A 27291-nucleotide genomic window follows, 5' to 3' on the forward strand; every position below is an offset into this window, starting at 1 on the left:
ACTCTGAATATCTTTGGTGTTCCATTTTCATATTTGTTTTGTCTATTTGTGTTATTTCAATTACTTGAAGTTTAGTACCACAGAGTTTCTGGCACAGACTTCTGAATATACCTATTTACTGAAAATTCTGAAAGAGATTCCACAATGTGTTTCTTCGCTTCTCCAGCGGATATGCTCAGTTCAGTGCTGATAGAACTGCATTTACCATACGTTAAAGCAGCATCCGGCAGAGTCCATGGGGGCATCAGGAACTGTTCTCTGCTGTTTATGTTGCCACCCTCGCTCGAGCAGCTGCTCTATGGTAGATGTTTTCGTATTGGGAGGCTGAAGTATCCCAGCTGAAATCTATCTTCATGTCTTTCTGTACCAACTATTTCCAGACTTCAGGTTTTCTATGGCAGTAGTTGACTCCGTTTATCCTAAGCTGAAACATTTTATTTTATTCCTGGAATAATTTATATCTTTAGTAAAATACATATGAAACACTTTTATTTATTCTAGAACAATTTATATCTTTAAGATGGAACATAAAATTTGTTGGCCGCCGCCCCTCTCCTCGTTCGAGTGCAGAGTGCTTGCGGGTGCGGGGCATGAGGGGAAGGGGGCCGGCGACTGGGAGCGGAGATGGCCCCTCCCGGTTGACCCTAAAAAAGCATCGAGGCCTCAAAAACATCCCACAACCACAATGCCGCAGCAGATTTTTTCTTCCCTTTTCTTTTGGAAGGAAAACTTTCCACAACAGGCCAGCAGCCACAATCCGGGATAGCTGCTTTGGACACAGCGAAGCATTGCGATACAGTAAACTGCGGCATTACCGAACCTTTTCGTTTAGATAAGAACGAGCAAAATGACATGGCACCATACTGTCACGTCAACCATTAGAACAGTCAGAACAAGCTATGCGCATCATTTGGTGCTTGAAACTACATGCTTGAGAATGGACATCTTGCAAACGTTTCAGCATTTTTTGCCCAGCCCCGCGCTAGATTGCACGATTCCAACGGTGTCTTATGTTGCCACCCTTATTACTGTTTTGTAGTACTAGCAAGGCCCAGGAAGACATCACAGTACCCTTTTTTTTTTACTTATCACATTACAACCAGCCATCACCCATTAGGAGATGAACCCTCTGCTCTTGAGGCTCTCCACGGCATCCCTAATGATCTTCTCCATGGGGCTGACCTGCAGCCCTAGCGCGATGAGCTTCTTCGACCCCACCTCCGCTCTCACCAGCCCAGGCTGCGTATCCTTGGGCAACCTGCAACACAAAGGAACGGACCAAGGCTCAGGCACATACCCAGACACCTAAATTTCGTTCATTTTTCATTTCATGGAGAAAAAAAGGTTTGGATGGTGGCTTGCTTACTTGGGCACTTTGTAATTGGGATAGATCTCCGCGACTTTGGCCGCGAAGTCGCTCCAGTGACAGATGGACTCCACGCAGATGTGCCTCCCGGACGCTGACGGGTTCTCGAACACAAGGATATGAGCCAAGGCAACGTCTTCCACATGGACTGGTCCCATGAAGAAATCCGCGTACTCCTCTATGCAACCTGCAGTCAGGCAGGAAGTTGCTGCTTTGATTCTGAACACCAAATACATGTGTCGGGTACCATAATTATAGGGCACCCTAATCCCGGGCTAAAAGCGCCCTCAACACACGCAAATGGGATTTGGCACTCGGGCCGGACCTCTTCCCAAGCTCGGACGCCCGAAAGCTTTTTCCGGTACGGAAGGCCCAAAACACCATCGGCCCACGGCCCAGCATCACGGCACGGCCCTCTCGAGGCCTCGCTGGCTGTGGAGCCACCTCCGCCTCGCTTGAGGGTCCTCCGCCGAGAGCCCTCGAAGCGCAGGCAGTCTCCGCCTCGCTCGAGGCCTCCTCTACCGAGCCCCCCGCAGGGCCTCGGCGCGGGGGGATCTCCACCTCGCTCGAGACCACCCTCGACGGGCGGGGACTGCGGCCCAGCCACCCGACGGGACAGGGCGCATTTACTCGTCAACCACTCCACGGCATGGGGCGGGTGTCAGACGGAGTCAGCTGACGCCGGCCATCACACCGCACAGCGGACGTGATTGGCGTCCCCTCAGCCCGCGCTGTCCACTGTACCACTATTCCCAGCGCGGGGTAGGGCTACGGAGCTCTGTGCGAACTTGCCTGACACCTCCGTCCACTGTGCCACCTACTCCTTGTACTTTTCTCTCTTGCAGGACCCTCGGTGGGCATGGACGATGACCCTCGAACAACAGTACGGCCTTTGACCAGGGAGAGGCCGACGCCTTCGGCACCCTCGAACGCCACCTCATCCGACGTAATGCGCTGCGCCCCCAGCAATCACCGCCACGCCGTCTACTGGAGCTACAGGACGCGGACACGCCCTGGGCACGGACAGAGGACGGTGCCCACGCCTGGCGCCACGCCTTGCGACGCTTGGCGACAAGGAAGACCAACTGTTCTCCCCCGGACCGGGGGGAGAAGAGACGACCTGTAGACATCCTGCACGTGTAACTCTCCCCTCCTTGATCTATAAAAGGAGGTGGCGAACGCCCTACATGGGGATCGGACCCCCGACAGTTCAACACACGCTCACCCCCTCACGCTCACACTCCACTCGATATTAGCACTTGCCTCAATCAAGCCCTAGCGCACCAAGAGACTTGGGAGCTTTTCCCCCTCTCTCGCCACAGCTTGTACCCCCTACTACAAGCACTTAGGTGTAAGTAATACAGTGCATACACCTCTGCTGGACGTACAGCCTCGTCGGCCGGAACCAGGATAAACCCGGTGTCATTGTATTTCGCTTTCATCGACCATCTAGAGGCAGGGGCACGCAGCATATTCACTAGTTGGTGCTAGACCGCGGGGTCTGGACACCGACAACATGTCACTTTTGTTTGTTTGCACAATGCCAATGCACGATCATTGTATCAACTAAAACCGCTGATGCCTGAAATTTGTTCATCTACAGTATCAAGTAGAAAAAATCAAAAAAAAAGGTTTCTCTTGCAGTCATTTAAAAAATGAAGTAAAAAAAGGGTTCGGAGCTGAGATAACAATCTAGTACTAATCATGACAGAACGTTCAGCTTGCTGATTTAAAGATGCTTATCAAAAAGACCAAGACATAATAAGTTTAAATTGCATTCATTTTTTAGATGAAAGAATAAAAGAATATCAAATACTGTCCTACCTTAGCAAGCAATACATTATTAACTATAGTATATGCAAATGCAATATGCTTACCTTCCAGGAGGCGACGAAACATGGCCATGCTAGCGTTGATGGTTGGTGGAATCATCGGCCCCAGAACTGTCCCCGGGTTAACCACAACCACATCTAGGCCGTTCTCCTCTGCAAACTTCCACGCTGCCTTCTCTGCCAGTGTCTTGGAAGCAGGGTACCACACCTACACGCAGAAGCAAAGCGGATCTGAGATAACAGCGCTACTACTGATGAAATCCAACCTCTGCAGAGGTTGCATCCTGCAAATCCTGCAGACATCAACTGATGTACGATACGATGCCGTCGTTCCAAAGTTCAGAGTTCATCTGTACGCAGGCTGACAGTCTCACCCCGTTCTTCTCGCAGTAGTCGATGTCGGTCCAGCAGCGCTCGTCGCGGACCTCGCCGGCGGGCCACCCGGGGCTGGGCACGATGGCCGAGATCGACGAGGTCACCACCACCCGCCGCACGCCCCCGGCCGCCTTGGCGGCGCGCAGCACGTTCCGCGTCCCCTCCACGGCTGGCACCATCAGCTGATTCTGCAACAAGAAATGGAGCAGGTCAGCCCGGTGAACGGCCGGCGGGCGGCGACAGGGCAACGGCACCGCGGCGAAGTTTGTACTACCAGGTGATCCTTGACGGGGTCGACGGTGCAGGGGGAGGCGAGGTGGAAGACGCCCGAGCAGCCCCGCGCGGCGTCGGCGAGCGCGGCGCCGTCGAGGAGGTCGCAGCGGAAGATGCTGAGGCGGCCCTCGCCGGCGCCGGCGGCGAGCGCCAGGAGGTGGTCCGTCTCCGCCCTGTCATCTGCACATCACCGCGCAAATGATAACCTCCGCATCGCAGGCGAGCCGCCGGTGTTTTCTGCGCGACGGCGCCGTGGCGAGCTTCGGAAAGCAAAGCCGGGGAGCGCGGCGAGACTGACCGGGGTTGAGGACGCCGGCGCGGACGGTGTAGCCGCGGTCGAGGAGGCCGCGGACGAGCGTCGAGCCGATGAAGCCGCTGGCGCCGGTGACCAGCACCGTCTCCCCCTTGGCTTCCCCGCTCGCCATGCCCCGATGTTCCCCTCTCCCCGTGCCGTGTCGAGGTCTCCGTGCTCTAGTGTGTGTGACAGTCGAGTGGCTACCGGGATGCGGTTGGTACCAGCTACGGATCTGACGGAACAGTAACCTTTTTTAACGGCAGATAGAGTTCGGCGCAGTTTATTGGGAACTGTAGCAAGATATGTGCTGCTGCACACCGTCACGGCGTGACCTTTCGACTTTCGGACAGGTGAAATAAAAGATTCATCTCGTGCAGTACATTAAAATTATGCAATTAGTTTTTTTATTTACTAATTTTTTTATTTACTTACATTTAATGCTCCATACATCAAAATTATACAATTAATTTTTTTATTTACTAATTTTTTTATTTACTTACATTTAATGCTCCATGCATAAAATAAAAAATTTGATGTAATAGGTGAATAGTAAAATTTGTTGAGAAAAATTTTAGAACTAAACACAGCCCCCGAAGAAGAGTCTGAACTGAAACTGAATTTACAATGTCAGAGGCGTCTTTCCCTGAAGAACTGAGCCTCGTACACTTTCGAGTTTTTTTTTGTGAAAGACTACACTTTCGAGTTTCCACTCGGCCGAACAAAAACACCTCGGGTTAGTGCGTCGGTTAATCTCGTTCCTTCCTTGCTCGTGCTCGCACGCAGACACAGTTGCAGGTGTGCGCCAGATGGTGACGGTGGCAGATGGTTGCTAGCGTGGCTTACAACTCGGTCTTGACGCTTTCAGCGCTCACGGCGCGGTACCCTTTCTGCGAGAACAATCCAACGAAGAAACTGGACACCTTGGTGGGGAACGAAGCAGGTTCCTCGCTCGCCACAGGGGGATTGATCTTGCATATCATGTTGTAGTCATGCTTCAGGTGTGGTTTGACTATCTTCTCCTGCACGTGCAGACAACATTAATAAGCAAAGTTTTTTTGAAATAACTGGCAGTGAAAAACGTCCTTTGTATCTTGAGTGCGATGCTTAAATATGTGGGGCGCGTCTTTTAAAAAGGAAACATGAAGAGGCCGCATTCTATTTACCTTGAACTCCTCGAATGGACAGAAATCTTTGTTGCCGCACCCCTGCATACATATGGTCCAACATAAGGAATGATGCATCAGAGAATTTTGCGTTATTGAGCATGCATGATGTATTTTACAATGTACTACTAACTACTAAGCTTGCTCTATGCAAAACATTTACTTCTACAAGAACAGCTGTGCCTTTTAGTTCCAAGCAAGTTGGGCTAGGCCAAAACGTTACAAATGAAACAAAGGGGAGCATATAATTAAGGCAAGAAGGTGCCTAGTGTAAATCCCAGGAAACCACTATTAGCTGATTTCTAAGACTACAAAACACCACATTCGTGATTATGTTTGGGCAGTATTGCTAACGAGCCACAAAGTTCAAAATTCAATATGTGACAGGCAGTATCCCCCTCGTCTTATGCTGGATGGCCCATCTCAGCTTCAGGCTTCGGAGGATGAGACGTCAGAGGAAGAATCTTAGACGCGTGGTTTCGTCAGGAGAAAACTTGGCTGTCTGCCCCTTCTGTTCTTAGCGGTTGTTAGAACTTCGTTGTAGGCTAAACTTTCTTCAGCTGTCGGTGCTCAGAACTTGTAATAAGCTCCTTTTGCGAGAATGAACGTCATTCTCTTGGTCTGCTTCTGCTCCTAGTTGCTCCTGGCTAGTTTCTCCCCGTAATACTTTTGTATCAACTTGTATTTCCGTTCTGTAATGGAAATGGGGAGTTCCTCGTCTCAAAAAAAAATGTGACAGGCAGTATAAACGAGAGAGACCTGTGACATAACAATCAATATCCATCCTCTTGGTCTAGTTTTGACTTCAATTTATTTTAACTGAGTACAAAACCTCTCCCCTCTAGTACCAAATGACCCAAGTTTAGAGAAGCAAAAGAGGGTTCACATATTTTGTTATATTCAGCAGCAGCTAGAACAATAATCGAAAGTTAGCAAGTCTTACTGGCATTGAAACTGGGACTTCATTGTGTAGAACTTGAACCAAGTATGAGTTATTTTGACCCCCAGAAGTGCTGGCATCTGAAGTTTTGCCTGGGCATTGATATAAAACCAGCATATTGTTACCAGCAAAAGGAGCTACAACACTGCCCTTCCAGTTTCTTCCCTGTGGTGGCATAGGGGGTATGTCCAATGCTTCCTCCTGCTGTATCTTTTCAAAATCTAAGCAGGCAAAACATATTATATGTAGAATGTCAAATGAGATACCAATCATCAATATGTCATTCATAGAGGAAAAGTTAATGCATCAATGGCCTAGGGGAAGTGGGGGAAGTACCTGAACCTTCAAGAAAAAGACCAAGAAGGCAGCTGAAAGGAACAACAGTTTCTGCGTGTGCAAACCGGAGCCTTGCCTTTTCATACGTACCATCAGGGTGGTTTTCTACGTTACCAAGAATTGTTAAGCTATAATTCCAAGAAACAGATAATGATAACCGGCTTATTTTGCTGGACTCATAAAGTAGAGTCACCTTCTTTAGCTATGATTGCTTCTTCCATTGACTGGACAACGTCCTTGAGCAATGGCAGTCCCATACGGTAGTTAATTGACTCACCATAGCCTTTTAGAACAAAACCCTCCAAATCATCTGTCCACTCTAGAAAATAAACCTGAGCAACACATTATTTACCTCAATTATTAAAGAAAAGCAAACCAAATCAGTGCTGAACAATTACTTTCAAAGCATGCAAACATCAGCCAGAAAGCATTACAGATTACTGAAGAAAGAATACTAAACCTAAAGTGCAGGTCAGAAAGCATGCTAACTATGTTCTGTTAGCACGTTATTTTTGTGTAGCATACTCAATTTCGTGATCAGCAGCACGGTTATTGGATCGAATAGGATGTGCTCTCAACCAACAACAGGTGGGATGACAAATTACAGTTGAGAAATGAGTATTTCACTATCTACCAACTGGGGAGGTTTAATTAATTAATATTATGAAAAGCTTGATCTGCATAAACTGCAATGAACAATGAAATTACTTTGAAAGTTTGAAGGAAACCACACGACTCGTAAGTATATACTTTCTGAAGTATTAGCCACCCCATGAAGAAGGTACATTCTTTACAAACTAGCAGTCAATTCTAAAAGGTTTTAAGGCCCAGTATTCATGCAGCGTATTTGTACATCAAGGCACCAAACACAGAAGGGGGGGGGGGGAAGGTTAATACAGTTAAGACACGCAAGGAATTTCAAGCATGAAGCATGGCAAAATCTATAGATGTCCGAAGATGCCTACCTCAGCTTCATTAAAAAGCCCGCAAGCTTGATTGGTTATATTCAATAAAGATGCTTCCTGGTTTGAGAAACATTCAAAAGTTAATCATATTTACTCCAGCGTGTCCATGTAGGAATTTACAGGAACACATGGAAGAAATCCCCAGCACCATTTTGCACTCATTACCTGCTTACAAAGAAACCAGAGGGAAGAGACATCCTGAGTTGTAAAATTGAGGTGATAACGATTCACAAGTGCAGCTGTGACATGCTCTAGAATCGGCTCCTTTTGCTTTTCGACATCAGGCTCCTTCCTTTTCCTGTATGCCTGGTGGTATCAAGGTTTCAAATTTACTGATCTTTAGTCAAATATTTAACATACCGGACGTCTAGCAATTTACAAGTGTCAAACAGGAAATGATATACTTAGCATTCAAGGCACACAAAAAGATGAGACATAAGAATGACCCTTCTAAAAAGAAATGAATAAAGCAGCTGAGACGAACTTAAAGGTGCAAACAGAAGAGTGGATGCATTGCATGAAACAATTATCTGTAAAACAACAGAGTAACATCTCGAGGCCAAATGTTTAAATGTTAGCATTTATGAAGTATGAAATTGTTTAGCTACTAACATGGCAGCACTATTTGACATCACTGCTGCCAATTTATGTCTTCCTACAAGGTAAATTCTACAGGGCTCAATTAGAGTAGCGAACTTCAAGGACCAAAATGTTTAAAACATTTTTTTCTAATAAGACAAGGTTATGTGCAGCCTATTGATACAGAAACGACAGAACAAAAAACTCAGGTAACATAAACATATCCACCGATGTTTCTCTTCTCAAAAATGTTAGTGCTGCCATAAATAATACCTTGTATGTTTCACAGCTATCAAAGAATCTCAGACAAATATCACTTGCACGACTCTCGCTCAGAACAGAAAAGGCACGGTTCTTCCCTGGTCCAAGCTTTCCCTTCCCAGAAAGCAATCCCAAACCAAATGCTACTGCACTAGCAGATGCCCGAGAAACCTGCATTTTGAAACATATAGCAGTAGTTAACCTGTTGTGCCACAGTAGAAACCAGCAACATCTGATATGGCTGCAGTTGGAACCATCTATGCTGATTCACCTATTTTGTTCAGTAATCAGATTCATCTTAGTTATGGAAATCTTCACATTTGACCCCTCTCTCCAAAAACAACAGCAAACAGAATAATAAGGCAGTATGACAATCCAGATGTGGCATGAGTATTCCTTACCTTTCAGGTGAGGATGGAAAGAGGACAATTTGATATATTGATATATAGATGTAAGAATATACATGGAAGTAGATGTAAGAATATACCTGGAAGTAAATAAAAGAAGCTCTGTCAGAGGCTAGGAGCTAACCTGAGTTGCTCTTATCGAATATACGTCAGGGTGGTATTCATCATCAAATAGGTCTTGAAACCTCTCCTTCACTCTGGTGGCTAAGTTGTAGAGCTCTTCTTCTCCTTCACTAGTCAGCTCACCACCTTTAGTTCTACCCTTCCAACGTGACTCCCAGCCCTTTATCCAGGATGGAACTTTCTTCAGAGAATCACTGTTGAGACCTTGTTTTGCCTCATTCATAAGAGCTTCCAGCCTTATTGCCAATCTATCCAGCTCCTTGATTCGCTTCTTGGTAGGAGCACGAGTCCCATGTCTTGCCTAGGAAACAAAAACAAAATTATCAAATAATTTCCATTTTATCTCACCTAAACATGCACTCCTTGCTGTGTGGTATATGATTATATTTGCAATTCTATACAAAATATAGAAAGTTTGTGCATTACACACTAGGATCATTCCTAGCTCAAAAGGAGTTCGGCAGCATATAGATAAATTTGCAAAAATGATGGCTGTTAGTTACACTATTCTCCTCCACACAAACTGGACGAACACAAAGTCGCGAACACAACGGAAAGAAATAGAACAGGGTAGATCAAAAGAAGGAAAATGTATTGAGGCAAACTTACCACTAGATTGAGGTGGATCACACGGCTCCCATCTGGGATTGGTGGCATAGACTTGACACTACTAGACCCTCTGGCCACATCGTACCTGGACATCACAAAGGGATTAGAGCATTTAGTACAGTGAAGAAATGGTGGGAGCAGGAATCAATTTTTGGGTTTTACACGAGTATTATTCAGATCACACTTATTACTGGCATGAGTTCTAGATGGCAAACCCCTGTTTCATTTCTGATAGTATTATTCAGATCACACTTATATGAGCTCTAGACGATAGGTCTCCATTTCAATTTCTGATATTTGTAAAACACAATATATTCACAGAAAACACCATAAGATCGTAGCAACATTTATTTAAATGATTATAGTGTACCACATGGATTTAAAATTAAGGTCTAACTGTTGCAGCAGATCCATTATCTACACTACAAGCTAGCATCGATAATCCTCAGGTTTACATCAGACAGACAACCGAGTTCCATTCATCAGAAATTTAGTTCAATCGAGGGCTAGTTGCAGCGTCACCACGCGAGGCCGAGCTGCTGAGGACTCTACAGGTTCCCACCTAAAGAGCCGCACAGTAGATACAGGGGGTGGCGGGTTCAGTTAGCCCACTTCGCGATTCATCGCCGTCGCATGAAGCGCGGCCGGCGGTGCCCCAACTGCGGCAAGGCCCAAACCGCCCGCTCCCAAATCATAAGTCCTAAGCCGAATGTCCCCTGATAACGCTATGCGAACACATACACCCGAATCCCACGAGAGAACAGGTACAGATCAGTGGCTGGAGAGCCTCTAGCGGCAAGTGAGGCGGGCACCTGGTGACGGTTGAGAGGTGGCGGCGGACGTCGAACTCCCCGGCCCCGGACGCCCTCCGGACGGGGGCAGCTGCGACGAGCGCGGCGACGACGAGGAGCAGCAGCTGGGGAAGCGGCACGCGAGGAGCAGCCATGGCGAACTCGATTCGCCTTCTCGATTCCCGTGCGTGCTGCAGTGCCTGCTCCGGCGGCTCGGCTGCTGCGCCACGCCCGCGCTCGGCCGCCCGTGCCCGCCTGCCGCCCTGCCTCCTGAGGCCGAACAGGTTCCTGTGGCCGCCCGTGCCCGCCCGCCGTCCCCCGACCCGCTGGGGCCGAGCTGCTACCGAGTAGCCAAGGTGATTCCCCGGCCGAGCAGCCGCCGCCTGCCTGCGGAGCCGCGGAGGAGAGGGCGAGGAGGCGGAGAGACCAAAGACGAGAGAGAGAGAGCCAGAGATCGAGAGAGAATCAGGGTTTTATTTCCCAACCGGTTTCCGGTAACCGCCGGGCTCCGGTTCCGGTTTACCGGACCGGTTTGACCGGTTACCGGTGGAGTAACCGGTGGAAATCGGTTGAATTCAAATCCAAATTCAAATAAATTCAAATTTTCCCGTGCAACCGGTTCCGACCGGTTTACCGGCCGGTTTGACCGGTTTACCGGCCGGTTTTACCGGTTTACCGGTCGGTTTGACCGGTTTGAAATTCAAAAGCTCCCGTGCAACCGGTTTACCGGCCGGTTTTACCGGTTTACCGACCGGTTTGACCGGTTTACCGGCCGGTTTGACCGGTTTGATCGGTGGGCCTTCATGGGCCGGTCCATTTTTTTTCTTTTTCTTTTTTGATTTAACTTTAAATTCCCACAAACTATACTAAATGAATGAATTTTTGAGAAAATTTGACACCATTAGATTCATCACACCTTGAAGTATTTTTAGGAATTTTTTGGGAATTTTTCATTTTTTGAATTCAAATTTAAAATTTGAATTTTGGCCGGTTGGGTACCGGCCGGAACCGGAACCGGACCGGACCGGTTTGACCGGTAACCGGTCAAACCGGACCGGTTCCCACCGGTTTGGTTAACCTTGGAGAGAATAGAGGCCGAGAGGGGGGGAAAGGCTGGCTCTGGGCTTTGTTCCTTCCAAAGGTCCGGAAAGAAGAGGGCTTGGCGCCTGGTAGGTTCGAGTCGTTCGATAGTTTGGACGGCGCATGTCTCTCTCTGTGTTTAGGTGGGCGGCGGCGGACACGTTCCCCCCGCCACCTGGACGGTTCGTCGCGGGGCGCCGGCCCGTGCGACGCTAGGCCGCCACGTGATACGCACGTACTCTCATACGGCTGGTACGGTATGGGTCTAGGGAGAAGTCTTCGTACTCTCATGCGTACTCTTAGTTTGGTAGTAAACTGATTTAGTTCATGCGTTAATGATCATCGTGCTACTAAACTTGAGCATCTTATGGTTAATGATTAACCTCGATTTCCTGTTTTACGCGTTGGACCATGGCCTAAACACGAGACTTTTCTCTAAGTTTCCTCAAATTTTGACTTTTCTTTGTGCCAGTGACTTGGAAGCTAACCATAATGTCAAATATCTAATTCCAAAAGAAGGATAAAATTGCTGAAACCAGGAGGGGACCAAGCTATGAACTTGTTAACCCCCAAAGTCTCTTACAGGGACACAAATTTTAACTGGCCACGGCTGCGCCGTCGCTTTGGCTCGCGGCTCAAATGAGGACCGTTCTGTAAACATTTTACCCTGGGCACGGCAGCTGCTTTGGCCCAAGCGAGGACCGTTCTGTAAACATTTTACCCAGGCCGCGGCAGCTGCGCAACTGCTTTAGCCCAAGCGAGGACCGTTCTGTGCCACCGAAACGAAGCTCAGGGACCCAATTTTAATTAGTTAGAATTGGTGGGGGCCGCGCGAACGCGTACCCCCGTCTACCACAAATTATGACGTCCACTCTCCCACTTGGGGAGATGGTAAGCCAACGCGCCCGCCAAGTGCAATGCGGGCCATTGACCTAGGCCACGGGCCTTCTTGATCGCCCGTCGACCCCGTCCAGGTAAGTATGGAACAACGGTGCAGGGGGCGCTCATCTTATAGCGTAACCTCGCGGCGCATCCCGCTTCGGCTGGCGAGGTGGTACTAAACCCGGAGACCAAACCACGGGAGCGAACGATTCTTCGCGCTGGCGTAGTGCCGCCGAGTCCTCGTGGGCTCGGGAAACATGTATGGGCCTTCCAAGTTTCGGCCGCTAAGAAACAGCAAGACTTGCCCGCAGGCTGCAGCCTAAACATGGGCCTCCTGTCTCCCTTGGGTTTTCCCAATTCTGAGGGGCTACATGCTCTCGCGAAGGAGAAGAATTCCTACAAAAGAAATGCCACAATTTTTAATCCAGAGCATGAATGTACTGATGCTATGGCCTTCTTTGCTGGGCATAAAAAAGGAGCGAATTTTCAAAGTCTCGCAGGCAACAGCAACAAAACTTGATCTCGGCGAGCAAAGATGTCATCCATTCATAGGTACAAATGACTGCAAGTTCGAGTCATCAGCTATTCAGCATCCCTGAATAACACCGCCGATTTGCAGAACTAACTCATGAATCATCTGGCTAGTACAACGTGAGGCAAGAAAGATTTTTGCTCCAAAATCCACCTCATACATTCTGGAACAAATTAACCAGAAAAAAAAACATGAACAAGAGGACTTCCAGCACTTCCATAGTTCCATGTAATGAACATCTCTAACATGCATAATTTGGCTGACTCTGCGACTATCCTTTTACATTGGCAAGTCAAAGCTATCTTGAGTTGGCAGTCATCTTTGGACATTGGTGTGCTGGCTCTCATATTGTCCATAGGAAACAGGTTGACCCATGTAATGAGAATTGCCTTGAGTGTGCATATGAGCCTGTAATTTATATATATATAAAAAACGAGAGAGAGATGTGAATGTCAGATTCAAGGCCAATTTTCGGTTGAGCTGCTTGCTATATTAAGCGGTGTTTATTTTAAAGATGTCTTGGGAAAATACCAATTTTAAAATAAAAAAAATAAAGTTCTTTCTCCACAGTAGCGACCACGCTCGAATTTCATCATTACTTAATGAAGCAACGAAATTACAAAGTCCATCACCCATAAGTAGTGCTGAACATGTGCCAGAACTAATGGCCTTACCAACAAAATACCAAACAAATGAGCGTGCTCCTATTTTGATAACAAAGTACAGAAGGCTCTCTTTAGTCTTTACAACCAAAAGCGTAGCGCAGCAAAGCAAAAATTAAAAAAAAAATCTATCACTCGTTTTTGGCAAAATATATTAACGTCAAACACTCTGTTTAGGAAACAGGGAATATTGACAGACCAAAAATATCTAGAGTCACATCAGATGACATTATCACAGTTAGTGTGATGCCAATAGTGGAAGGCTTGAAGCAGTATACATGTCTACAGGCATCTTTCCAGAAATTAATCCCAACAGGATAGTTATGTTTCTGATGCAACCATGCAATGCAAGTGGTTCCCATAAGTAAGAGCCTAAATAGCACAGACCACTACAACTATAGAGTAGTAGTATGTCAACTAAGGAGGTTATTTAACTGGGGAATGTGTAAAATAAAGTGATCATGCCAATCTACACAACTTACAGTTACAGATAAAAAAGAGAATTCAAGAAATACTAAACAACAAGAAATATTATTTAGAGATCCAGTTCAAATGCACAAAGGACAGGAAACAAAATTTTCAGTGTACTAGGAAAGATATATAAACCCTATTTTAAAGGTAAAAAATGAGAAATATCACATAAAAAAGAAAAATAGAAGAGATAAAGAGTTGACCACTAGCCATCCAAAAATAAATGGCTGTGCTTCGAAATTGAACAACACAAATAAGAAATCAATTCTGGAATCGTATTTTCATTGGTGTGATTCAACAGGCTATAGTTTATTAATCCAGGCAAAAAATGTTGCAGTTCAGAAAAACTAAAGCAAATATAAGCAAATAAGTAAGCAAACCTGATTAGTGCTATAAGCATCGGGATAAGACTGTGCAGCATATGTTGCATCAGGATTGCCATACATCGCGGTATATGTTGCCTCAGAATTGCCATAAGCTGCAGGATATCCTGAGATAGGATTAAAAAATAACTTGTTCAGAACAAATACACGAGAAAGTTAATGCAATTTGAAGTCAGATCTAGCTTCAAGTATAAATCCTCCAGGCTAAAAAGTGGGCTAAAAAGCTGGTTTCTTAATTAAGTTAAAGCACATCTGTTTGAAGAAACCAAAAGATGTAGGGTTAGTCTTCTGAATAGTGCCCAGGGCCCACTCGAGTAACCAGCCCTCGTATAAGACAATAGCCTAATGCTACTGTGTTAGTATTACCAAACGGTTTCTTTGATTCCTATGAGAAGCTAGTTTTATCCCCTTATCCACCATAGAGCCAATAGCTTGCCGGTTAGATAACCTTGTTAAGCCGGTGGAACTACAACAGGCCATAAATTAGTAAATTCATGGGACAAGTAGCTCCATTAGTATTTTCAAATGCACTTATAGGTTTATACAGTGCTTCAGGATACTAAGATTAGTTGAAAGCTTTTTTGGAGCTATTACAATAAGTGAAATTGGAATTTGTACAGATTTCAAAAAGTCATGCTGCAATAGCAAGTTGGCCTAGGCAGCTGAAAGCAATTGGTTTTTGCATCAAACAGCCTGAAATGCCATATGGTGATATGGCCAATATGCTAAGCGCCTAAGCCTATTGTCCCTTAAAACTTAAGTTCTACTTAAAAGGGAAGTGATAATATACTCAAAGCAGATTCAGTATGATACCAGAGTTAGGAACAGCTGCTGCTGGGTTGACAGTAGGGGTCCCTTTCTCAGCGTTTAAAAGTTCTCCTCGAAGCCTCTCTATCTCACTAGCCACAGCGATCATGTTTTTCTCCATCGCTTTACTTTGCTCAAGGTTATCAGAATGTGCCTTCTTTTCGAAATCAACTGCAGATCTGTAAATATTATGTGAAAGACATCAGAGAAAAACAATATATCCATTCTAGGTCCAATCATAGACCCAGATTGTCACTTGGAGCAAACCACTTCAAAAGTGTAAGAACCCAGATCCTCACTTTGATAGTTTATGGACCTAGTTGCGAATTCATGAAAAGTTTATGGACCCCTAGTGCATTTCACTGTGATTAATGTTTTCGAGCGGAAGGACTAGTGAGCTTCAGGTGGGTTGGTAGATATTCAGTGGCAGATCAATGGATTGGTAGAAATGAGCTGATAAGATCTTTGCAGAACATGCAGCCACAACACACTTCATTCTTGGTTGAATTTTGCTTATTGTTCACGGGCTCAAGCTTGAACCTTTTGTGTTTGCGCCAAAATATCCTGGGTCCAAATAGTTCGCCTTTTGCCAGTTGCAGGCTCCAAATAGTTCACATATTAAGCATGCCCCTTTTATTTTAAAACTACAAGGCTACTAGGTTCATTATTTGGCCTAAACAAGTGTTGTGCGCTACACTCTCTTGCCCACTGGAAACATTTCAACATGAAAGTTGTTACTTGCTGCCATGTGTAATGGGACGCTACTGCTGCAAATCCACCTGACATATCATTCTATCGAGGATGCATCAATTAGGAAATGTAATCATGGCAGCGTTACCAGGCTGTCAACTTATTATTCATTAAGCATCTAAAAGGACAACCTTCCAACGTTGCCTTGCAAGGCATTGCTAGTCTGTTGTAAGCAAACTAGGGCCCTGTTTAGTTCTTTACATGTAAACGCAAAAACGCCGTAAACGCATTATTTTACAACGGAATCTTACTAATTTGAAGTACTAAATGAAGTCTATTTACAAAACTTTTTGCATGGATGGGCTGTAAATCGCGAGACGAATCTAATGAGCCTACTTAATCCATGATTTGCAACAGTGATGCTACAGTAACCATCCGCTAATTATTGATTAAGCATGGATTAATTAGCATCATTAGATTCGTCTCGCGATTTACAACCCATCTATGTAAATTTTTTTGCAAATAGACTTCATTTAGTACTTCAAATGACCAAGATTCCTTTGCAATTTTTTTTTGCAAAATGAACTAAACAGACCCTAGGTGTAGTGTAACTGGCATACTGACAGTGTATATCTTTTACCGGATGCTGTGCGTGCATGAGAGCTCTCTGAAGCAGACTTATCAGCAGGTATGAAGAGCAGCTGTGCAACAGATATGTCCTACATAAAGATGTGGAATGCTCTGGTGCTATTGTAAGTGGTTAATTGAACCAACAGCGATACCTGCCCTTCTGGATCTCCCGGCGCATGGTTTCAATCTGCGCCCGGACGGCACCGGTCTTACTCGCCTCGACCTTCTTGAGCGCGAGCTCCTCCCGCAGTCCCTGGAGCCGGTTGACGAGCTCGGAGCGCGCCGCAGCGAGCACCTGGATGTCGGCGTGCACCTGGTCGACGTCCGCGCGCGCCGCGGCGACGGCCCGCGCCTCGGCCTCGATGTGCGCCGCCTGCTCCGCCAGGGCGTGCACCTCGCCCTCCCGCTCGAGGCGGGCCCTGGTGGCGGCGACGGAGACCGCCCGCAGCTCGTGCTGCGCCGAGATGAGCTGCTTCTGGAGCGCGACGTGCGTGGCGGCGAACCGCTGGTTGTCGACGAGCAGCTCCTGGATGTCCAGGTCCCGGTCGACGAGGCGCTGCTCGATGGCGGCGAAGGCGGGGTGCGCGGCGGGGCCCGGCGCGGGCGCGGCGGCCGCCGCGGGCCCCGGCGCGCGGCCGAGGAGGGGCGGGTTGGGATCGTGCAGGCTGATGACGTGGGGCCCGCGCCGCGCGGCCATCGGTGGCGGCGGGGGGTGGTGGCTGCCTGGCTGGCGTCGCCGCGCTGGGGATTGGGGTCGGAGTCGGATTGGTTATTCGCCTCGGCGAGACGGGAAGGAAGCAAGGGGAAGACGAGGACGAGCACCGTCGACGCTAGCTGGTCTACCTTTTGGGCTTTTGTGGGCTGAATTTGCTGGATCGTATGGGCCAGGAGGTCTCATACATTCATTACAATCACCGCGGCCCACACACTGTCACGCACACACAAATACACAAGGAAAAAGTCCTTTTTATCTTCCTCAACTTTTGGTCGAGTCCGCTTTTCTTCTCTGAACTTTGAAACCAGCCGACGAGCCTCCTCGGACTCCCGAAACCGGTCGCAGGTAAGGATGGCAACGAGTACGAAATATCCGCGTACCCGCGGATACCAAACCCGACGGGCGCGGATACGGGTTTGAGTTTGTGCCCGCGGGTACGGGCGCGGGTACAACTCTAAACCCAACGGATATCTTCAAACGGGTTTGAAAAATTGATACCCGAATCCGCAAACCCGCAAATAATGACTTTTGTGATGTATTATGTATGAGACTAGTTCATTATTTGCTAAAATTTATTTGTTTCCTTAAATAAATGGTGTTGACGTGTTGATTATTAGGTTATAATTTATTAATATTGAGATATATAGGTGCATATTAATATTTACATGCTATTAAAATGTGTTTGTGTGCTTGATTTTCTAAAACTTGCGGGTATGCGGGTATCCGCGGATAGCGGGTACGGGTATCATTTTCTACCCGTTGCGGGTTGTGGGCGCGGGCGCGGATACGGGTTTACGAAGTTGATATCCGCGCGGATTTTACCCGTTGCCATCTTTAGTCGCAGGACCTCCTTGAGCAGGTTTGAGGGTGGTATTACTATTTTTCTTTTATGTTTATTTTAACTGAATCTTTGAAAAATCATAATAAATCACAAAAAATTATAAAATAGAAAATCCAATTCTGTTGGACTTCACATGAGTAGATATACGCAATGAATATATTATATGGTATACTTTAGTATAAAGTTTTATCTATATCTTTGGATATATACTTTTCTGTAATTAATTTATAGCTACAGTTTTCGTCATCCAATTATGATGAAATTTTTATGGCGGACTAATAATTATATGATTGAGTTGTAGTAAAAATTTTATAATTATTGGATAATGTTTGACTGATCTATAGATTTATCTATATAAACTAGATAAATCTATAGAAAAATCTAGACGAATCTATAGATAAACCCAGATAAATCTATAACTCAGTCATACATGATCTAATAATCATAAAATTTTTATTACAGCTCAATCATACAATGATTAGCTCACCATAAAAAATTCACAATAATTGGATGACGGAAATTGTAGCTATGAATTAATTATAGAAAAGTATATATAAAAAGATATAGAAAAAAAATTGTATTAAAATATACTATATAATATGTTAACGGTGTATATCTAGTCATGTGGAGTCCAACAAATTTGGATTTTCTATTTTATGATTTTTTTTTATTTACTATAATTTTTCAAAGATTTAGTTAAAATAAATATAAAAGAAAAATAGTAAAACCGCCCTCAAACCTACTCAAGGAGGTCATGTTACTGCGGGATGGCTATACATCGCCCACGCTACAAATTTCAAATCCATCGCCTGAAGGCGGGAGCATCTGATTTGGGCTGTTTATTTAGAGTATTTGGCCCAATAGTCATTCCTGCAACCCGTTTTGTTGTCTAAACTATCCACCGGAATAATATATGCAGACAGCATAAAAGCTCATGGCCCACGGTAATCATGTCATGTGCATGCAGTTGGTGAGAGAGAAAAAAAAACATGCATGTGACGTCTCCTCAGATAGGGATGTTACTTTCTTTTCTAATTTTTATTTCTGTTTGCTTCTTTCTCCAGAACGACTATATATAATTTAAGGATCCATCGCATGAAGCTGGTTATTGGGCAGATGAGATTGATTTCAGTCTAATAACATTTTCATTGGTAGCATGTAGTAAGCAGATTTGCTATTCATATCCATATATATATGCACATATGCGTTACAGACTTGCGACTTTTATATATGAACGCACGCATGCACGCTGCAAATTTACTATGAAACATTTATTTTTATTCTTTCTTTCTCCTTCACCTTTCTTTCTTATTATTACTAATTTACACACTATTTTTATTTTCTTTATTTTTGCATGTGCATGCATGCAGCCCATGATTAGGTCATGTGAGTAGTTTTTTCTTCTTTTTTCTTTTCTTATTATTTTATTTTTTTTCTACATTCTTTTCCTTTTCTTTTCATATTTTTTATTGTACCCATGCATATACAAAATATTTCCCTTTCTCATTTTGTTTTACTTCTTTTCTTTTTTATTTGTATCTTGATTTGTATCTTTATATTTTTTAAACTTGTTTCTACTTCCTTTCATCAATCTATGATTGTATATTATTAAATATATCTTTAATTAGATTATATACTATACAAACTATATATTCGTGATGAAAAATTATGCTTATAAAAATATATTTTTACAACATAGATGCATTTATCCTCATGTAAAACTATTTATCATCGTATTACAAATTGTTTGTAACATTATATTATTGGGAAAATTTGATTCATGCCACCAGAACTCCGTGAAATTGGGTTTCATGTTCAAAATCATGCCACTCAATGGCATGGATTTCAACATGAAATCCAATTTCAAGAAGTTGTAGTGGCATGGATCCAACTGACCCATTATTTTTTGTTCGCTTTGTAGATTAAATTATTCCGTGATGTTGACTAATTTATTCGTGATATCTATTTTTTATTATTATCCTATGCAATCAAATGTTCGCGATGCGTAATATTTTGTTCGTTGTGTATTATTATTTGTTTGTTATGCTTAACCTTTTTGTTCGTATAAAATAATCAGTTGTTCGTGTTGTTAAAATATTTGTTCTTAGTATTCGAAATTCTTTATTAAGTATTTAAAAAATACATTTTAAAAAATATCATACACACATGGCCAAGTGTAGTCTTGTTTTGAAGATCTTATTACAAGAAAGATAATGGTGCAATTCAAATTTTATTTTGATGCTCAGTTTAATACTTATAGCTTTTTTTAGTTACGAATTAACAAGCATGTGGGTGACATCATCAATTGCATGGAGAGAATCTTCTTTCTAGATGGAAGCATAACGCGTAGTGTTAATGGGCTTAATTGCGGCCCAAATTAGTATCCAGAGGTGTCCTTAAGGCGATAGTTTGAGGAAACATCGCCTTCAGCGATATATAATTGTCGTAGGGTTTTTGGGGTACCCACAGCCGGGTGGCGGAACGCACCCGCCTATTCCCTAAGAGGGAGTACTCGCGGAAGTGCCAAGCTATTAGGCCGATCTAGCTCGGGGGCAAGAACGCAAGAACACACGACATTTAGAGTGGTTCGGGCCGACGGAGCGTAATACCCTACATCCACTGTGTGGTGTATTGCACTTGTATGAATGAGTCTATCCTCTGCCCCGCTGGGCCTGAGTCATTCTCTAGCGGGCGTCCCCCTTTTATAGTGCAAGAAGGACGCGTACATAGGTGTTGGACCCCGACAGGTGGGCCCAACAAGGAGGTATAATATACTAAATAGACACTAATGGTGCTACAGTGATGGAGAATCTTTTGCCGGATACGCTTCATTGTCCTGTAGACTCTCTGACCGAGGGGGTCTTCTCCTTTCCCATCGGTGAGGCGCCCGTTGAGGCAATGTAAGTTGCGGCGTAGACTGTTGGGTCTACCGCGTAGCCGTTATGATACTCTGTCACCGAGTTGTCGTGTCTAACTGGCGTAGTGGACTAACGTGCGTGGCGTAAGTGGTGTCAGCGGCTGTACTGTGCACCTTGGTAACGCGCGACCAACAGTACAGCCTGTCAAAAGTCTCCTCGGGCTCTGCTGCGGTAGAGCACTTCTGAACCACCCGCATTAAATGAAATGCGGTAGGTGAACAAGTCTTCCAGAGGAAGCTTGGTAGCCGCGCGCATGCTTGCAGACACGTGGCGGCTCCGGACCCCCCAGGCGGGGTGTCTGTTCCCTCCTGGTGAGGGGTCCGGGTAGTATATGGGGGTCCGGGACCCCGCGGGGGGTCCGAGGCCCCCGGCCGATTTGGTCCTAAGCGCTTTCTTCTCCAGGACACGTGGTGACACCGGACCTGTCCCGAGCGGGAAGCGGGTCCGGTGAGATGAAGCCGGACCCCAGGGATTCGGCTGCTCAGCTCCTTAGGACGTAGTTACGGATAACTACACGAGTCTTGCCATAGCAAGAGGGGGTACCAGATAATGGCCCCACCTAGTCCCGAGGTACCGACAGTGGCCCCCGGGCCCACCTCGGAAGAGGTACGAACCCGCAGGTGGGGCCATTATCATGACGCAATGCTGATTGCATTGGCGTGCCCATGTTGAGAGCGGGTGCTCCGGACCCCTTCAAGGCCGTAGCAATTGTCGCCAGGTTCAGGTACTAGAGTGCTCTCCATAGGGCGGCGAAGGTGCAGGCTTAGTGTACGGAACCGAGCTAAGCGGACCTCTAACTGCCCAAGGAGCAAGCACTACTTCCCCGAACCCGGCTTCAGGCGACCGTGGCGAGCGGTCTCCGCCGGAGCGGGCCACCGGAGTGGACTTGCAGCGACCGTGGCGAGCGGTCTCCGCCGGAGCAGGCCACCGGAGTGGACTTGGGGCGACCGTGGCGAGCGGTCTCCGCCGGAGCGGGCCACCGGAGTGGACTTGGGGCGACCGTGGCGAGCGGTCTCCGCCGGAGCGGGCCACCGGAGTGGACTTGGAGCGTTGTTGACGATCCCGTGAATTACGCCACCGGACCTTGCAGTAAGGTGTAGGGAACCAGGCCTTATACTAGAAGGGAGCCCGGGACCTCTTGGGACAGCAGTCTCGGATACTAGGGGACTCGTAACAGGGCAGTGAAGTACGTAGGCTTATGGTACATTACCAGGCTAAGCTACGCAGAGCTTCTCTACCCCAGGATACGAGCACCACTTCTCCTGAGCAGGTCCCTAGAGTTCCGAACTGCACTCCAGCTCGAAGGGGTGTCCCTACCCAACCACAAGCCAACAACTTAATTTGGATTGTTAGCAACAAAAGAGAAACTCTGTTCGGGGGAAAGAAACATGCAAGCTGAACGGACAAATGTCATTAAGTTAACGTAAAGATAGGACTGAGAAAGCAAATCTCCTTTATTGCTTGATTCGTGGTGTACATCAGAGGTCGGGATTACGAGGGCGGGCCTCTACCGCTCTGGACCACTTGCTGGCGTCGCCTATTTGCGCGATGAAGCCAGAGGTCGGGTTTACAAGGGCGGACCTTACCGCTCTGGACCACAAGTAGGCACCATATCATTACAAAGGAGAATCACACTCAATCCTACGTAGCGGTAACCTACAGCTGCCATTCGTAAAGCGTGTACTTCCCTGCCGGAGTGGGACTACCACCTTGGAAATTCCTCTGCTGTTGGGGGCGGAGGCGCCCTAGACGCGCTTATACAGCATCATCCAGCATCACATCGGGAGCTTGCAGGACCCTCCTTTGCACAAGAACCATTTCATGCTTAGTTTGCATGAGAACAACTTCTTTGGCTTTGAATGGGGTGGCCCTGCCGTTGCCAGCTGCCGCCGGAAGCCAGCCCGATGGCCGCCCTCGATGCGCTGAAACCAGCTTGACATCCTGGCGCAACGGAAAGACGGGTGCTCGTTTGGACGAGCACAGAGCGTGGAGAAGGGCAGTCGTTCGCCGGCTTCGCCTTGGTGCTGGAACAGAGCCCCCACGCCTGGCGACGGAGGCTGACACCTGTCTGCAGCAGCTCCAAGGATGGCTTGAGCCGGGCGAGGGTGAAGGCGACAGACATCCTTCCGGCTCCAGGCTCCATCTTGAGAGGGAACCTCGAGCCGACGCTGTGCCGCCGCGGGAGACCCCGAGTGGTTGCTTGAGAGAAAACCTTGAGCCTACACTGGAATGGCGTAGGGCGACGCGCAGCAGGCGTCGCCCCTACACACCACTGTGCCGTCTCTGAGGTGTTGCAGTGGCGACGCACAGCAGACGCCGCTACCATGCACCACCGCACCGAGGACAGTGCCGCTTCGGTGCTGGGGCATGCGGCGCAGGTGGCGCCGTGCCCTTCTTCATCTTCTCGTCGTTGTTGCAGAGGATGAGCTCAACCTCAGAGACGAGGAAGTGAGCGGAGATCTGACCGATGCTTGCACCTTCCCCACGGACGGCGCCAAATGTCGTAGGGTTTTTGGGGTACCCACAGTCGGGTGGTGGAACGCACTCGCCTATTCCCTGAGATGGAGTACTCGGGGAAGTGCCAAGCTATTAGGCCGATCTAGCTCGGGGGCAAGAACGCAAGAACATACGACATTTAGAGTGGTTCGGGCCGCCGGAGCGTAATACCCTACATCCACTGTGTGGTGTATTGCACTTGTATGAATGAGTCTATCCTCTGCCCCACCGGGCCTGAGTCATTCTCTAGCGGGCGTCCCCCTTTTATAGTACAAGGAGGACGCGTACATAGGTGTTGGACCCCGACAGGTGGGCCCAAAAAGGAGATATACTATACTAAATAGACACTAATGTTGCTACAGTGATGGAGAATCTCTTGCCGGATACGCTTCATCGTCCTGTAGACTCTCTGACCGAGGGGGTCTTCTCCTTTCCCATCGGTGAGGCGCCCGTTGAGGCAGTGTAGGTTGCGGCGTAGACTGTTGGGTCTACCGCGTAGCCATTATGATACTCTGTCACCGAGTTGTCGTGTCTAACTGGCGTAGTGGACTGACGCGCGTGGCGTAAGTGGTGTTAGCGGCTGTACTGTGCACCTTGGTAACGCGCGACCAACAGTACAGCCTGTCAAAAGTCTCCTCGGGCTCTGCTGCGGCAGAGCACTTCTGAACCACCCGCATTAAATGAAATGCGGTAGGTGAACAAGTCTTCCAGAGGAAGCTTGGTAGCCGCGCGCGTGCTTGCGGACACGTGGCGGCTCCGGACCCCCCAGGCGGGGTGTCTGTTCCCTCCTAGTGAGGGGTCCAGATAGTATATGGGGGTCCGGGACCCCGCGGGGGGTTCGGCGTCCCCGGCCGATTTGGTCCTGAGCACTTTCTTCTCCAGGACACGTGGTGACACCGGACCTGTCCCGAGCGGGAAGCGGGTCCGGGGCTGTTGGTCCGGTGAGATGGAGCCGGACCCCAGGGATCCGGCTGCTCAGCTCCTTAGGGCATAGTTACGGATAACTACACGAGTCTTGCCATAGCAAGAGGGGTGTCGTGGGCTTTTGGGGTACCCACAGCCGGGTGGCGGAAAGCACCCGCCTTTTCCCCGAGGGGGAGTACTCGGGGAAGTGCTAAGCTATTAGGCCGATCTAGCTTCGGGGCAAGAATGCAAGAACACACGGATTTAGAGTGGTTCGGGCTGCCGGAGCGTAATACCCTACATCCACTGTGAGATGAATTGCTCTTAGCATGAATGAGTCTATCCTCTGCCCCGCTGGGGCTTCTCTTCTTTCCTAACGGGCGTCTCCTTTTTATAGAGCAAGGGAACGCGTACACAGTCGTTAGACCCCGACAGGTGGGTCTAATGTGGATGTATACTGTAACGACCCGGCCCGGGATAACGGCTAAGATCTACTCTGCAAGTTGAGTAAACCACACCTACTAATTAATCCTTTTGCGCTTTTGTCCTCGCTTCGCGCAAAAAGGATCGATCCGGAATTAATTAGCTTCCCGCGATCGGCTATTTAAGCTGGTCTGCTCCTTCCTCCGATTCCAGTATGGGATCATCAGTCCGCGCTACAGTGTCCCGCGATGAACAGTGCTCCGACACTACAGTACCACGTCTGCTACAGTACACCGTCCCCACACTGTTCAACTCGGCCCACTGGCCCACTTAAGGCTGGGATGTCACATATAGTATACTGTACAGGAAGCTTCAAATGGAGCTACAGCGGGCGAGGATCTCTTCTCGGATATGCTTCATTGCCCTGTAGACTCTCTGACCGAGGGGAGTCATTATTTGTCCCATCGACGAGGCGCCCGTTGGGGCAATGTAGCTTGCGGCGTAGACTGTTGGGTCTACCGTGTAGGCGTCATAACGGGCGAAGCCGAGCCGTCGTGTCCAACTGGCATAGTAGACTGACATACGCGGCGTGGACGGTGCCAGCGACTGTACTATACGCCTTGGTAACATGCGATCAACAGTGCAACCTGGTAAAAGCCGCCTCGAGCTCTGCTGTGGCAAGGCGCACTTCCGTCTACCGCATTGAATGCGGTAGGTAGGCGAGTCTCCCAGTGGAAGCCGAGCGGTACCGCGCGCGTGCCAGCACCTGTGGACACGTGGCGGCTCCGGACCCAGGCGGGGTGTCGGTTCCACCCGCTGAGGGGTCCGGATAGTATATGGGGGTCCGGGACCCGGCGGGGGTCCGGGGCCCCCAGCGGTTTCGGCGGAGGGCTACCTCCTTCCTGGACACGTGGCGTCACCGGACCCTCCCCCGAGCGGGGAGCGGGTCCGGGGCCATTTGCCGGGAGAGTTGGGCTCCGGACCACAGGGGTCCGGCTGCTCGGCCGTCAGGGCGTAGCTAAGGATAACTACGAGACCCTTGCCTAGATATAACAAGAGGGGGTACCCAGTCCTGGGGTACCGACAAGGGGGTACCCCAGTCCTGAGGTACCGACAATAATCGCACCCATGTTACTGGTTTCGGGAGTTCGAGGAGGCTGGTCAACTAGTTTCAAAGTCTAAGGAGAAAAAGCGGACTCAGCCTAAAGTTCAAGAAGACAAAAAGGATTTTTTCCAATACACAATCCCATCATCTCCCTCGACAAGAAAAGCCCAACGACAACGGCAGTTTGGGCCTCATCCGGCCCAGAGTTTCCTTTTTCGACACCTGTCGTGTCGGTTCAAGCGGCATTTATCTTGACTGTTTGTTAGCGGTTGGGAGCAGGAGACGTGTGGGATTATGGTTTCGTGTTGACTTTGGTCCCTCGAATCTCCACCAAATTCCTTGAAAATCCGGGGCAGGCAGGACCGCACAGGTTGGCCCCCGACCCTACGTTTGCCGACGACTCTGGTCGCACGGTAGAAGCAGCCGAATTCAGACCGCAGCGTGAAGACACGGATCCTGAGCTACGCGCCATCAATGTCAATGCCAGTCTCGTCGTGTTCGGAAATCCTCCACGACGTCGCCGCTAGAGGTACGAAAGAGGATGATGGCTTTACTTGGCCCGTCATTACCTAGCGCTGCAGGAAGGAAGAAAGAGGCAAAACATTGCTGCTAATCAGCGCAGTGATCGTCGGCTCCTCGCGAGAGGCAGAATGCTCCGTGCTCCAGTCCAGTGCAGTAGTGCTGCACAAAACCTCGAATTGTACCGACAGGATTGAAAGGATCGGATATGATTGGCGGCGTTTCCTTTCGATCACTGGGTCATTTCACATCCACCCGACCTAACCTTCAAATTTCGGCACCGGGGATTCAAACAAAATTAGGCCTGTGCCGTTTCCTACAAGGAATCGGAAGCAATGCATGGTGTGCGTATCGATGGTAAAAATAAAAGATTTGTGTTTCCGACACAATGCTGGGGCAATTTGCTGTGGCCGGGAGAGCCGTGCTGTTTGTGTGCAGATTGGCATGGGCCGAGTCGGTGGGAGTGGGGCTTCATTAATCGCCGGTCGCCATCTTCATTAGCCATCCCTGGAACTCCAAGCATATGGATCTCACGCGTAACAACGGGCCTACCCCGTATCAGTTCCCTTTCCAGCATGGTCCAAGCTCCGAGCTGATGCGCTCAACTGTTGCGTCGCCCGGGTGACCAATGCTGCTCCAGCGCGCCCAAGTTGTTGCTCGTCTCAAATACAAAATCGGATGGAGAACGTGGTGCCAAAACTTTGAAAAAAAAATATTTATAGCTTACCATTTGACTCTGGTAACAGAGACGAAAGGAGTTCCAATAATTACTTACTTGCCGTAAAACCCGGGGGGTACGGAGTATCTTACCCTAATCAGGTCATTTGCAGAGAGCAGTCGACGCCGGGTTTGCTCGTGACGCAATTTTCCCAACTAATAGCCCAACAACAGCTGGGTCGCACTCAATCTTGTTAGTTCT

General features: G+C 47.8%; 3 protein-coding genes and 1 non-coding gene across 5 annotated transcripts; all 4 read right to left on the reverse strand.

Moving 5' to 3' along the window:
• Window positions 1-811: 811 nt before the first annotated feature.
• On the reverse strand, window positions 812-4358 carry LOC120649295 (phenylacetaldehyde reductase-like). Its single transcript, XM_039926055.1, has 6 exons — window positions 4145-4358; window positions 3848-4026; window positions 3573-3761; window positions 3244-3406; window positions 1367-1553; window positions 812-1258 (listed from the first exon to the last, which is right to left on the reverse strand). Exons 1-6 carry the CDS (start codon window positions 4269-4271, stop codon window positions 1114-1116), a joined length of 990 nt encoding a protein of 329 aa, XP_039781989.1. The 5' UTR covers window positions 4272-4358; the 3' UTR covers window positions 812-1113.
• A 343-nt stretch (window positions 4359-4701) lies between these two features.
• LOC120649296 (multiple inositol polyphosphate phosphatase 1-like) lies at window positions 4702-10781 on the reverse strand. 2 transcript variants are annotated; one of them, XM_039926056.1, is made up of 11 exons: window positions 10337-10781; window positions 9525-9609; window positions 8917-9216; window positions 8398-8556; window positions 7711-7851; window positions 7546-7602; window positions 6774-6912; window positions 6581-6685; window positions 6248-6465; window positions 5305-5346; window positions 4702-5160 (listed from the first exon to the last, which is right to left on the reverse strand). In XM_039926056.1, exons 1-11 carry the CDS (start codon window positions 10468-10470, stop codon window positions 4981-4983), a joined length of 1560 nt encoding a protein of 519 aa, XP_039781990.1. In that variant the 5' UTR covers window positions 10471-10781; the 3' UTR covers window positions 4702-4980. The 2 variants fall into 2 exon arrangements, with proteins under 2 accessions (XP_039781990.1, XP_039781991.1); XM_039926057.1 differs by lacking the exons at window positions 4702-5160; window positions 5305-5346 and adding an exon at window positions 5375-5996.
• A 1434-nt stretch (window positions 10782-12215) lies between these two features.
• Window positions 12216-12377, reverse strand: LOC120653021. Its single transcript, XR_005666719.1, has one exon. It is a non-coding gene; the product is annotated as a U1 spliceosomal RNA (small nuclear RNA).
• Window positions 12378-12793: 416 nt separating this feature from the next.
• Window positions 12794-17239, reverse strand: LOC120649297 (protein FLX-like 1). Its single transcript, XM_039926058.1, has 4 exons — window positions 16605-17239; window positions 15139-15311; window positions 14323-14432; window positions 12794-13217 (listed from the first exon to the last, which is right to left on the reverse strand). The coding sequence occupies exons 1-4, from the start codon at window positions 17147-17149 to the stop codon at window positions 13125-13127; spliced, it is 921 nt and encodes a 306-aa protein (XP_039781992.1). The 5' UTR covers window positions 17150-17239; the 3' UTR covers window positions 12794-13124.
• Window positions 17240-27291: the final 10052 nt, after the last annotated feature.

The sequence above is a fragment of the Panicum virgatum genome, chromosome 9K (assembly GCF_016808335.1).
Source record: "Panicum virgatum strain AP13 chromosome 9K, P.virgatum_v5, whole genome shotgun sequence".
NCBI classification, from domain to species: Eukaryota; Viridiplantae; Streptophyta; class Magnoliopsida; order Poales; family Poaceae; genus Panicum; species Panicum virgatum.